The 13,567-nt window shown below is 52.1% G+C and overlaps 2 protein-coding genes across 2 annotated transcripts; both read left to right on the top strand.

The window, feature by feature from the left end:
- Positions 1–527: 527 nt before the first annotated feature.
- Gfus (GDP-L-fucose synthase) lies at positions 528–5,618 on the top strand. The gene is made up of 11 exons (XM_034516500.2): positions 528–608; positions 1,278–1,435; positions 1,784–1,898; positions 3,421–3,549; positions 3,638–3,711; positions 3,887–4,020; positions 4,146–4,210; positions 4,466–4,532; positions 4,665–4,744; positions 4,907–5,006; positions 5,307–5,618. Exons 2-11 carry the CDS (start codon positions 1,290–1,292, stop codon positions 5,360–5,362), a joined length of 966 nt encoding a protein of 321 aa, XP_034372391.1. The 5' UTR covers positions 528–608; positions 1,278–1,289; the 3' UTR covers positions 5,363–5,618.
- Positions 5,619–8,507: 2,889 nt separating this feature from the next.
- Pycr3 (pyrroline-5-carboxylate reductase 3) lies at positions 8,508–13,567 on the top strand. Its single transcript, XM_034516502.2, has 6 exons — positions 8,508–8,663; positions 10,616–10,680; positions 11,075–11,254; positions 11,487–11,699; positions 12,677–12,769; positions 12,927–13,567. The coding sequence occupies exons 1-6, from the start codon at positions 8,573–8,575 to the stop codon at positions 13,107–13,109; spliced, it is 825 nt and encodes a 274-aa protein (XP_034372393.1). The 5' UTR covers positions 8,508–8,572; the 3' UTR covers positions 13,110–13,567.

Below are 13,567 nucleotides of genomic sequence, written 5' to 3'. Positions count from 1 at the left end.
AAATGAGTCCGAGTGCATCAAACTCAGATGAACAGGCTTGGAGTTACGTGCCTTTAAAAAAAAAAAAACGCCATCCCAGCATGTGCCCCTTTGGCTGGTATTTTAATTTTTCCTTCTGAAACACATTTTAAGATGTTTTCGAGGTAGAAGAGATTTTATTCACTGCTTTAAAATACTCTATTTAGGTAAAGAAATCGAGTCTTCTGTGAATTCTTGGCTGGAACACACAACTGGCAAGGGATGCTGGCTCAGCCCAGCGTGTGGTCACTCAAAGACTTGCAGAAGAGCTAATGGGACGTGGTCTTCGTTGCAGGATAAGAGCTGTAGATTCCTGGCCAGGCCACTAGTCTCTTGAGGGACCTGTGTCCGTTTGACCACCAGAGTGTGTCTGAGTGGGCAGCTTGTCTTCCGAATTGCAGTTCTGGCGGTCAAACTGGACCACCCCCGCCCCACCCACCGGACTAGAAGGGCCCGCGCCTCACTGGCGCACGACAAAGACTCCATTTCCCAGAGTTCCTCGGGAGGGCCTCGCCCCCTCCACTAGAACCGGGAGTTGCTGGAGAATTGTGCACCGGAAATAGCTCTTAGACTGGTGGAACCCATCGCAGGTGAGACTTACAGTTGGGTATGATGCAGTAAACCGGGGACCTCCAAGCTGGTCAGGGCCGTATGAGTGCGTTTCGCATCGTGGGTCTGCGTGGAGTTGGGTTGGGTCTGGAACCAAGGGGTTTGGGGGCCGGGCTCTTGCTCATCTGGGTAACGGTGGAGCCATGCGGCTGGTCCAGAGACTCCCTACAGGGACCGTAAAAAATTTACAGCGTCCTGCGACCGTCCAGCGCTGCACCCTGCCCTAGAAGAACTAGGCTTTCCTGGGTCGTAGGCTATCAGTTCAGCACTTGTGGATATGGAGCCCCAAGTACGGCACCGCCACTTGTCTGTCTGTAGGGTGAACGTTGGGGAGAAGCAGCCGCTAAGATCTGTGCAAGGAACTGCCAGCCCTACTTTTGCAGTCGTAGGGATGAGGTGTACCTTTCTTCTGCCTAGTAGAGTCACGGGTTGGGACCAACCTGCTTTGTTTTGGATGGCTGCCAGTAGGAACTTATAATGCCCAGGGCAAAGGACTTCCTTGGGGAACAGAGCTGGGTGTGTCTGTCAGTCTGTTGACGCTGCTCCTTGGGAGTTTTGATTCTTTGCCTGCTGCGATTGGCCAAGGAGAATGGGGTAGGGGAAATAGCACATCCTATATCCTCCATAGCTAATGCCATTTGGCCCTCCAGGTGCAGATCACAATGGGTGAACCCCACGGATCTATGAGGATCCTAGTGACAGGGGGCTCTGGACTGGTGGGCAGAGCCATCCAGAAGGTGGTTGCAGATGGCGCCGGCTTGCCTGGAGAGGAATGGGTGTTTGTCTCCTCCAAAGATGCAGATCTGACGTAAGTTGGGGCCATATTCAGATCCAATCCCTCTTGGTTCCCCCTCCAGACTGAGTAGTACCCTTTGGGGTTTGTTCCGGAGCCTAGCAGTAATCTACCCCGAGTTTGGGTCCTCCCTGCCAGGTGACTGATCTGGCCGGGGTTGCTGGCTGTACTCAAAGTAAACATCCTCCTATAGTTCCGGGATCCCTCAGCCGACAGCTGCTAGAGCCCTGAACTTAGCTACTTGTCTCTGTGGTTGCCCTTCCAGCCATGGACCCATTCATTTCAATACTCACTGCCCAAGCCCCTAACTCCTGATTTCCTCAGGCCTCCCTAGGCCTCCCCTGACATCCTGGCTTCCCTCAGGGATGCAGCACAAACCCAAGCTCTGTTCCAGAAGGTACAGCCCACCCACGTCATCCATCTTGCTGCAATGGTAGGCGGCCTTTTCCGGAATATCAAATACAACTTGGATTTCTGGGTAAGTTGGAGTGCTCAGGGCAGCAAGCATTGGGAACCAGGAGCTTGGGTTCTTGAAACTTCCACAGATTTACCCCAAGAAGTCCCTGAGGGCTGGTTTTGTACAGCCTTGGGGACATTTGGCCAAGTGCTGACCTGCAGGATTGGGAAGCTGAAAGAAGCCTGCATACCACACTGTGTCACACTATGTATCTGAGACTGAGCTTGCTTGGCAGGCAGATTATGTGTGTGTGTATGTATGTATGTATGTATGTATGTATGTATGTAGCTATCTATTTATCTATCTATCTATCTTATCTATGGAATGTGCATTGGTGTTTTGCGTGTATGTATGTCTGAGTGAGGATGTCCGATCTCTTGGAACTGGAGGTACAGACAGTTGTGAGCTGTCATGTGGGTGCTGGGATTTGGTCCTCTGGAAGAGCAGCCAGTGCTCTTAACTGCTGAGCCATCTTTCCAGCCCCCAAATTTTCCTCCTTTCTTTCCTTTTTTTTTTTGGGGGGGGGGGGTTGTTTGGTTTGTTTTTTGAGACAGGGTTTCTCTGTGTGCTCCTGGCTATCCTGGAACTTTCTGTATAGACAAGACTGGTCTCAAACTCACAGAGATTCATCACCTACCTCTGCCTCTGCTTCTGGAGTGCTCGGATTAAAGGCATGCTCCATCATTGGCCATGCTGCCAGATTCTTGTGCTCCCAGGCTTGGTTTCCTCAGCTTTCTGGATCTACCAACCACTCCTGGATGTTGGAATGTCTGTAGCATGCGCCTTAGGAGGAGAGGCGAGCACTGCTTCTGCTGACTGTGCTCCTAAGAGTTGGCTCACCTGCCTCTGGCCAGTCAGTGGCCTTGACCGAGCTGGCCTGACTAGGCACTGCAGTACGCAAAGGTTCCCTCCAGATTTTGCCCCAGGACTCTCACCCAAAGCTCCCCTTGCCCATCCCAGTCTTCTCAGCAAACTGCCCAGTCTCTACCTCTCCCCTGCTCTTAGACCAGCATGCCTCATATATGTTTAGGGAAGAGAACTGGAGAGGCGCAGAGCAAGGCCCTGAGAATACAGCAGGGCAGGGCTCCCCTGGAGTTGAAAGTGGAAGGAAGGCATCTCCCTTATAGTGGGAACCCCACCTAAAGTTTTCCTCATCTCTACTACCTTCCCCGCACTCAGTAGCCCTGAGGATGCCCCCCTGGCCTCCACACCCAGGCAGGCAGGGCAGGACCTTCTTATGCTCCTAGAGGACGACAGCTTCCATGAGGTCAGTGCTGGGAGGCTGAGCCTTGTTCTAGAAGCACTTCAAATCCATAGGCACAGATACTGCTCATCTCTGAGCGTCTGTCTGTGGAGGATCAGGAGAGAGCTTGGGTCCTCATCTCTGAGCCAGGGATGTCCCCGCGTCTGTCTGTGGAGGATCAGGAGAGAGCTTGGGTCCTCATCTCTGAGGCAGGGATGTCCCCGCGTCTGTCTGTGGAGGATCAGGAGAGAGCTTGGGTCCTCCATAGGCAACCTGACCCACCTGTGCTCCCCACTGCAGAGGAAGAACGTGCACATCAATGACAACGTCCTGCATTCAGCCTTCGAGGTGGGCACTCGCAAGGTGGTCTCCTGCCTCTCCACCTGCATCTTCCCTGACAAGACCACCTACCCTATTGATGAGACAATGGTGAGGCATGGGGCCTCCTGGGGTGGTCCCTGAAGGTGTGGGCAGAACCAAGAAGTGGGGGTTCTCAGTGCATCCCCTCTTCCTCCAGATCCACAACGGGCCACCTCACAGCAGCAATTTTGGGTACTCGTATGCCAAGAGGATGATTGACGTGCAGAACAGGTGCTCCCTCCTGGTCTTGCCCAGGCCTCTCTGGAGAGGGGAGGATGGACCCTTGGGTTAATGGGGCCTTCCTGCTGCCTCATTTATATCATTCTTAAGAATCCAGCTTCGGAAGGAATTGGGGACACTAGGGCACACTCTGGGGACGGTACCAGGAGACACTGTGCCTCCACAGGGCCTACTTCCAGCAGCATGGCTGTACCTTCACTGCTGTCATCCCTACCAACGTCTTTGGGCCTTATGACAACTTCAACATCGAAGATGGTCACGTGCTGCCCGGCCTCATCCATAAGGTGCACCTGGCCAAGAGTGAGTGCAGCTGTCCGGCACACGCCTGGCCCAGGTTACCTGCCTGAGGGGCCTTTATGCTAAGCTGTGGGGTGGCCAAGGAACTGGGCCTGGCCACAGAGCTCTGACACCTGCCCCATCTGTAGGTAATGGGTCAGCCTTGACGGTGTGGGGTACAGGGAAGCCTCGGAGGCAGTTCATCTACTCGCTGGTATGTTTGCGGGGAGCATGGCCTTCCCAGTAAAGCTGAATGGGAGGTGGAGACCTAGGAAATAGTCCTTTAACCTTGCCAAGTCCCTAGGGTGTGACTTCGGCTCAGTAGGAGAAAGTCTGCCCTGAATGAGGGACCTCCATCAGGGTGAGCCCTGGCTGTGTTCCCAAGGGAGCAGAAACAGCGGCCCAGCCTCCCCACTAGGGGCATTTGGTGCTCACTTATGGATATTTGACCTGACCTTTTGACCTCCAGGACCTAGCCCGACTCTTCATCTGGGTCCTTCGGGAGTACAATGAGGTGGAGCCCATCATCCTCTCAGGTGGGCATTCTGCAGCTACCTTTCCTACAGCAGGGCAGGACCTGTATCTACCCTGAGGAGTGGGAGCAGACAATGCCCCTAGGGGTCTGGACAGGGAGGCCTGACTGACTACTGGCCCATGGTTCCCCACAGTGGGCGAGGAAGATGAGGTGTCCATCAAGGAGGCAGCTGAGGCTGTAGTGGAGGCCATGGACTTCTCTGGGGAAGTCACTGTATCCTTTGATGATGGCCCACTGGTGAGGCAATGTGGAGGGGTAACTCGGCGTTCCCTTGTAGGATGGCTAACGTAACACCATTTTGTTTCTGGTGGTGCTTGCCCTGGCAGCAGGAGGGGTTAGTGCTCTTTCTGCTATGGTCTTGACCAAGGTATCCAGTTTGATTCAACAAAGTCAGATGGGCAGTATAAGAAGACGGCCAGCAATGGCAAGTTGCGGTCCTACTTGCCTGACTTCCGTTTCACACCCTTCAAGCAGGGTAAGTTCCTGTCCCTTCCGAAACCCTTAACCACCCCAACCTGCCTAAAGGCTCTTTGCCAATTAGCCCTTGGCTTCAGCACCAGCAGTTTCTCCCTGCTCCCTGCTCCCTGCTGAGGTCTTAGCCTCCATACTGGGACCATGGGGTTTGGTGCTCTGCTGACTTGGTCACCAGACCCTTATCAGAGCCTATACCCACTGAGAAGCGGGACACTGTAGTTTAGGGTATTGGGGAGGGGGCACCCTCCCTACCTCCTGGGGGACAGGGTAGTTACTGGCTCTCACTTGTCTGTCTCCGCAGCTGTGAAGGAAACCTGTACCTGGTTCACCGACAACTATGAGCAGGCCCGGAAGTAAAGCACGGGACAAGCAGGTGCTCACCTGGCAATGCCCAGTCAGTGGTCACCACCCTCAGTTCTCGCCAAGAACTGAGGCTAATATCCAGCCACCTGAGCCACATGCTGACCTCTATGCCAGGATCCTCCATGCTGCTGTCCAGTAGGGTCCATGTCCAGCCTTGGGGAAAGGCAAGACCAACATCTTGCTTGTCTGCTTCTGCCCAACCTCAGTGTGTCCCTGCTGGACTAGAAACCAATAAAATGGGTTTTCATGAGCCTGGACTCAGAAGCTGTACCAGCCTACTCCTCCCCACAGTCTAGCCTTCTTGGCCTGGCCTGGCCTGGCCTGGGACTCACTGTCCCTTGCGTGCTACTTAGCTCCTAAGAGCTACTAGGCCCAAGGCAAGAGTCCCTGTGTGAAGGACCCAGTGGTATCACGTCTGGGGCTCAGGGGACCTCCCCAGAAGCCTAGCCTGTATCTTGGCCATGCTTAGCCCTTCACTTGTGGTCACACACTGTGCACTCTTCTCAGACTTGAGGACCATGGTGAAGGAAGGTGGGTCTCGATTTGGACAGATTGAGTGCCCATCTGGGGACACAAGGCTGGGCCTGTGAGGAAGATTGGTGATGGGTGACCCAGATTCTCTAGACACCCCCCAGGCCTGGCCTTGATGGTGAGCTTTATTCACCTGTGTGGTGACATCATGGGCCTTTCCGTTCTATTCATTCTTACATGGTCAAATCCAGGCTAGTTAGGGCAGCACAAGAGAGTCCACCTACGGCTGCTGCAGCTAGGGGCAGGTCACTTTGGCATTGCTTGTCTTTGACTACAGGTCATTGTCAGGCTTCCATCTTAGAATTTATTCACCTAAGACTGTTAGGATTGCTTCTTGTCCATGATGACATGGGGTTGGAGGTTACAGACTCCTTGACACCTCTCAATCTTGAAATGGAGCTGCTACTGTCCCTGAAGACTGGGGGGGAGCAGAGGGGAACATTTACTTTCAAGACTCAAGAGCTATAGCTCCAGGCAGGCAGAAGTGACAGTTGGCACCTGTGTGATAACATTAAGGCTTTCCTAGGTGATGAGTCATGACCACCAGCCACATAGCTAAAGCTGACTACGGGCTTTTTTTACAAGTCGGGGTTTTCGAAGGGAACAGAGCTGTTACACATGGGAGGTGATTAGACTGGCTTACAGGGTGTGCTCTGGGTAGCGCAACAATGACACTGGACAAACCAAGAATCCGGTAGTTGTTCGGTGTATGAGGCTGCATGTCTCAGCAGTCCCAGCTTGGCACTGCCGGCCTGGAGGACTCCTGGGTCGCGGTTGGTCTCCTGTGTACTGTGTACTTTGGGATCCTAGATGGGTTTAGCAGCAACAAACAAAAAAGTTCCCTTCCATGTCCTGTGATGGAGCTGCCGCCAGAGGGCGCGCTGACTTGCTTTACCCTTCCATGGCCTGTGATGGAGCTGCCGCCAGAGGGCGCGCTGCCCTGCTTTACAGTGGGTCCTGCTTCTAATCCAAAAGAATCCTGTGAAGGCTTACCCTGCAGCTTGTTATTTTAGTTAAGTTCAGATGCAGTCAGAATCGACAACTCACACCCCCACTTGGCCCCTCGCCTCAGAAGCTACACCCATTTGGCCCAGCACCTTTCCAAATGATCAGCTGGGGTCTCATAACTTGCTCAGCTTTCTCCACTCAGCCCAACCCTCCTATACATTCTGCCTCTCACCTCCTAGAAGTATTAAAGATATCCAATTGTTCTTTCTCATTCCACGAACCCTTGGTTCTCAGCCTGCATCTGAGGCCTTTTGTCTTCTAGCATGACAATCAGGGCCTGCCTGGTCGTGCACTCTCTAAAGCAGTGTTGTCAGCTGCCCCCTCCTTTGTTGTACAGCCCAGTCTGCCTCTGACCTGTGCCCTCCCAGCACCCATCTCCAGACTTCCTTTAAACCTCGTGCCTCTGATGAGCTCCACCAAGCAGGCCAGGGTACTAAGGATGTAGCTCCCAGCCGCCAGGAAGAGCTGATCGGAGTTTATCAGATCTTGCCAGACACTCAGTTGACAAGTGACCACCAGTCAGTGCGTTAAAAGTGTCATTGTGTCAAGGAATGCACTCTGTCCTAAGAATCAGAGTGCCTTGATCACTGTAGCCAGGCAGCTGCGTGCATTTTCTGATGGGCTTGAGGCCAAGTCTCATCCTTGAACACTTCCAGGTGCTGCTGGTTGCCGCCCAGAATACAGAAATTCCTTACACTCATGTTCAGGTAAATGTTCCTGTCCCCCCCCCTCTCCACAGACATTCCTGAATGGATTGTTGTCTCTGTAGATAGGGTTCTGCAAGTTCCCTGTGTCAATCTGCTTTCTGTTGCTACCTGAGACACTTACCTTCTTTTTTTTTTTTTTTTTTTTTTTTTTTTTTTTTTTTTTGGTTTTTTCGAGACAGGGTTTCTCTGTGTATAGCCCTGGCTGTCCTGGAACTCACTCTGTAGACCAGGCTGGCCTCGAACTCAGAAATCCGCCTGCCTCTGCCTCCCAAGTGCTGGGATTAAAGGCGTGCGCCACCACTGCCCGGCTCTGTTTGGGGCTTCTTGTTTTACTTGCTTTTTCTTTCCTTTGCTCTTTCGCTTCAGCTAAATGAATCTACATATAACCAGCTAAGTGACTATATGTGGAATTCAATTCAGATAACTTCTGGTGAAACACTAAAGCACACAAAAGTTTTCTTTTTTTTTTTTTTTAATTAAAGAATCAGTGCAGTGTACTGGTGACTGATAGCACTGCTTTTAATGTGGAGAACCAGAACCCGCTCCAAGGATTGAACCCAAGACACACAAGCTAGGCAAGAGCTGGACTTGTAGTACCTACCTTACTCCCCAGGCCCGTCTTGGGGTGGTTCAAGCAGGGTTGTTTGTTTTTTTTTTTTTTTTTTTTTCCTCTAAATCTCACTGTAAGGCTTTTGGAGAGACTCCAGCTTCGGGTTTCTCAGGAGGAATTAGCCTGTTTAGGACTAGCTCTTCATCCTTTCAATTCTTTCTCAGTAAAATCACCTGCCGTTTTACCTAGGTTTGGGGAAAATCCCGCCTCAGGCAACAAAATCCAAGCGTCTGTGCCCGCCCCGCCTTCGGTCCTCCCCGAACCCGCCCAGTCGCTTCTGTCAATCATTGCAGCTCTAGTGGGCGGGGCCGCTGCCGCAGGGCGGGGAGAAGGCCAGCTCAGAGGCGGATGGCGGCTACAATGTCTGAACCTCGGCGTGTGGGCTTCGTGGGTGCAGGCCGCATGGCAGAGGCCATTGCCCAAGGCCTCATCAGAGCAGGTGGGGAGGCAAGGCCTGGCTGGGGGAGCTTTATAATGGGAGGAGTCCGTAAGCCTTAGTGGGAGGGGCGCACGTGGTACCCCAAGGGCCAGTAGGGTGAATTCGCTCGTTTCCTGGGTGAGAAACCAACAACAGGCTTCAGTCAAGGCCTCCAGGATCCCTGGGTGAGCCCGCAGCCCCTTCCCAGGCGGATGAGTGGGCAGGCCAGGCATGGTGTGGAAAAAGAAACCACAGTTTATTTTATTTAACACTGATTATATTGGTGAATGACATTTCTTTAAATGTATTGCATTAAAGACAATTACGATTGACTTCACGCGTGACTTCTTGGGGGGAGGGTTGTGTGTGTGTGTTTCCTGAGACAGGGTTTATTTGGCCTGGAACTCGACGGTAGACGGGGCTGGTCCTCAACTCAGAGAGATCCACTTTTTTCTGCCTCCCAGTGTGCCAGAGATTAAAAGTACGAGCCACTACCAGCTGGCTCGTTTTTAACTTTTTATCTCCTTCATGTGGCTGTGATTTTATAGTTCCATCTGTGGCTCAAATCATGCCTTAGATTGAACTGACTTAATGCCAACTTCCTGGCCTCCTCCTCCAGAGCCTCTGGTTTGGTTTTCTATTCATGCCTCAGCTCCACTCTCAGAAGTGGGCAGCTGTGTGGACATTCGGGAGGAGGAGGATTGGCCCTGTGTTCTGAAGAGTGTCTTCCATCACTGGCTTATCGTCTCTTGATGGCAGCAATACCTTGAATTTGAAGACTGAAGTGTCTCCAGTGCCAAATGCCTGCTACCTGGGGGTGGAGGGTAGGGTGAGGGGAGGTGCAAACTCTTCCAGGCTGAGGACTGCTGCCGTATATATGGTATATGTACTGGCCCAGCACTGCTGTGCACTGTTGAGAAACCTTTATGAACAGATGTCAGGTAGAGAAAGTTGGTGAACTTTGCCTCTCTGTTTTCAGTTGCATCTCAAAGTCCAGAGGTCCATGATATGGGAGAACGGCTTCCCACAAGGCTCAGGTGTTTACATGTAAAGCCTACCAGTTCACCTGTCTCTTGATGCACTGACATAATTGGCTCTCTGTGTTCAGGTTTTGGCATGCACTTCCATCTGGCCCAGTCTTTCTTCCCCTCTGTCCTCCAAAACCAGATGATTTCCGCCAGAGGGACCACTTAGTCTCCCCAGGACATTCCAGCTCACTTGCCTGTTGAAAAGAAACACATCCTCTGTTAGGTCTTTATCAGATTGGTTTCTCTATGTAACCTATCCTAGAACTCACTCTGTAGACCAGGCTGGCCTGGAACTCAGAGATTCACTTGTCTCTTCCTAAATGCTGAGATTAAAGGCATGCACCACCATCACCAGGCTAAGATCAGCTATTTTTTAAAAAAAGATTATATGTATGAGTCTTTTATCTATTTATGCACTTGTGTGTGTGTGTGTGTGTGTGTGTGTGTGTGTGTGTGTGTATGCATGCTTACATACTAGGTATCTTCAGAGGCCAGAAGAGGGCACTGGTTCCACTGGAGGTGGACTTACCAATGGTCAGCTGCCAGTGTGGGTTGTAGGAACCTCTCCCAGGTCATCTTCAAGAGCAGCAAATACTCTCGACTGCCAAGCTGTCTCTGCAGACCTTTACCAACTCTCTCACGCTCCACCCTGCAGCCTAGCTCTGGTGTTCCATCAGAGGTTTTGCATGTTGGCCGACAGACCTAAGTGTCCCAGTCTGCCCCTTCCCTGAAAGCAGAGGCTTTCTTCCTTGTTAAGATCAGGCAGGTTCCTGGCCCCAGTGTCCATCAGAAATGGCAGTGTCATTCAAATACAGATGAATTGACTTGATCAGCACCAAGGACAAGCATCCCTGCTGTGTCCCTAAGAAGCCTGAGGCTCACACTGGGCTAGGCAAGCTGTTTCCTGTCTTCCCAGTCCTCACCAGCTTTTGCCCTTCTATCCAGGCAAAGTAGAAGCTAAGCAAGTGCTGGCCAGTGCACCAACAGACAAGAACCTCTGCCACTTCAGGGTGAGTGGGACTTAGGGTCTTGCGTTTCTGAAGCATTTATCAGGGGCAGGTATGTATAGCTGAAGGTTTGAGATGCTTTGGTCTGTCCAGGGGAATTGGGGGGGGGGGGTTGGTCAGAGACTAGGAAGAAAGCCAAGCTTCTGGAAGGACTAGAGCAGATGCAGTGTGTGCCTATGTAGGGTGGGTGTGGACACTAGTTAGGAGGGAAGGTTCCAGAAGGTAAAACTTAAGAGTTTGAGGAACAGGGCCTGTTGGGTTTGTCTTAGGAGTTAAGAGAGTACGTGAGTACAGGCGTTTGTAACCCATGGGATACAGAATGATGGACGGCACACGGGTCAGCCTGTGTAGGATGCTGCCTCACACAGCCTCACTTCTGGCCCTTGTGTCTGTTTAGGCTCTGGGTTGCCAGACTACTCACTCCAACCACGAGGTGCTGCAAAACTGCCCACTTGTCATCTTTGCCACCAAACCCCAAGTCCTGCCAGCTGTTCTGGCAGAAGTGGCCCCTGTCGTCACCACTGAACACATCATCGTATCTGTGGCTGCTGGGATCTCTCTGAGCTCTATGGAGGAGGTGAGTGGCCCCTTGGCATAAGGCCTTGACTCTGAAATAGGTTCTGTGGCCCATATTTGGGAAGCAGATAGCATCCTTGCCAAGCTCCAAAAGTTAGCCAGTTGGCTCCGCAGGGTTAGGTGGCTGGGATACTGTTCTGGGAAGTGGTGACTAGAGGCTGCATGTGGATGACATGTTTGCCTAGCAGGCCCAGTCTCTTAGGCTGCCTGACACTGAACTCTCTCCTGTCCAGCTGTTACCCCCGAACACACGAGTGTTGCGAGTCTCTCCCAATCTACCCTGCGTAGTCCAGGAGGGGGCCATGGTGATGACACGGGGCCACCACGCTGGGAATGACGACGCTAAGCTCCTACAGAACTTGCTGGAAGCTTGTGGGCAGTGCATAGAGGTTCCCGAGTCCTACGTAGATATCCACACCGGTCTCAGTGGCAGTGGTGTGGCCTTTGTGAGTATTGTCCTAACCCATGCCCTTAAAGGCAAGCCCTTAGCAAAGGCCTTGCTCTCAAGGTCTTGGGGTCAAGCCTTGGGGGCTTCAAATGATCCACCAGCCACCTGTGAGCTCTGCTGTCCCTCAGAACGTTATGGTTAATTAGACCATTGAGGCTGGCCCCATTACCAAACTCTGGGTTTAGGCCTTATAACCTAGAGGTATCTGTGATCATGTTTAGGGCCTTGTTTCTTGTGGTTCTGAGCCAGTGTTTCTCAACATTCCTAATCGTAATTCCTGTGACCCTTTCATACAGTTCCTCATGTTGTGGTGACCCCCCCCCAACCAAAAAATTATTTTTGTTGCTACTTCATAACTGAAATTTTGCTACCATTATAAATTCTAATGTAAATATATGTGTTTTCTGATAGTCTTAGGCCACCCCCGTAAAAGGGTCATTCAACTCCCAAAGGGATTGATAGGCATTTTCTCTCCCTTGGTGATGCAAACATAGGCCAGATTAGACCAGATTAAAAGTAGATAAAGTTAGATTTATTAAGAGGCAGCTCTCTGGGTGCACCAATCTCAGAGGTGGAGGTCAGCGAAGTCACACATCCAGGCTAAAGCAAGGGGGTTTTTATAGAGCTTAGGTGAAGTGTGATGATATGCCATCTAGGAGCTGGGCTTGTGTCTGTAGCGTACGTGGTCAAAAACTGAGCCCCTGGGTGGGTACTCGTAGGTGGCTTGTCAGAAATGGAAAGACAAAGAGTGATGACATGTTTACAAATGGAAGAGTTTTCTCTGTGTGGGTGGGATTGGGGGAAGGACAGGGTTTCCCGGCTTATGCAGGTGGATGAGCAGGGGTTCCAGCCTAGCAGGGGTCCCGACCCACAGGTTGAGAACCACTATTCTGAGCATCCTCTAGCTGTGAACTGTGTCCAGCAAAAGGTCAACTTTGCCGTGCCTCCTCCCCACTCCCAATGTTGTTGCTACAGGTGTGTACATTTTCGGAGGCCCTGGCTGAAGGTGCCATCAAGATGGGCATGCCCAGTGGCCTGGCCCACCAGATTGCTGCTCAGACCCTGCTGGTGAGTGAAAGGCTTCCTCAGGAGAATGCTGGGAAGGTTGGAGTGTGAGCTGTCTCCAGCAAACAGGGAGACAAGTGTGCAGAGTCCAGACAGGCTGGGGAAATGTGTATCTGCCTTGCCTCTCTTTTCTCTCATTACCCTTAACTCTTCTCCATAGGGGACAGCCAAAATGCTGCAGCAGGAAGGGAAGCACCCAGCCCAGCTTCGGACAGATGTGCTCACACCGGCTGGAACCACCATCCATGGGCTTCATGCCTTAGAGCAGGGCGGTTTTCGAGCGGCTACCATGAGTGCTGTGGAAGCAGCTACCTGCCGGGCTAAGGAGCTCAGTAAGAAGTAAGGCAGGCCTCAGATGAGACGACGGGCTCCTGGCCCAGCTACAGCCTCTGTGGTGAGACTAGCCCTGCGTGGGAGTTGTAGTGGGCTGTCCTCTAAGTGCAATGCCCATCATCTTCATCCGAGTAGCGGTGACCACTTGTAAGATACCGTCAAGACGGGGAGTGTTGACTGTGACATTCAGTTGAGGAAGGAAAAGGTTAGGAGGGTCACTTGACCCTGACCTGAGATTCCAGATCCCCCCTTCTGCACCTCCCAGCCAGTTGCAATTGTGTCCTCACTGCACGTGGCCTCGTGGTCTCAGGAGCTGGTAGAATATGTAGCCTGTGGAGGTGGCGGACATTCTCCTCCCTGCTGGCGTGAGATGTTTTGATGGTCATGGCTGTTTTGGGACCACCCACACTCTTGTAAGCAACACCCCATCCATATTCTCTAAGTCCAATAAACACATTGGTTCCCTAA

The sequence above is a fragment of the Arvicanthis niloticus genome, chromosome 13, assembly GCF_011762505.2.
Source record: "Arvicanthis niloticus isolate mArvNil1 chromosome 13, mArvNil1.pat.X, whole genome shotgun sequence".
Lineage (NCBI taxonomy): Eukaryota > Metazoa > Chordata > Mammalia > Rodentia > Muridae > Arvicanthis > Arvicanthis niloticus.
Note: the sequence above shows the minus strand (reverse complement) of the source record. Positions and strands in the feature narration are given on the sequence as shown.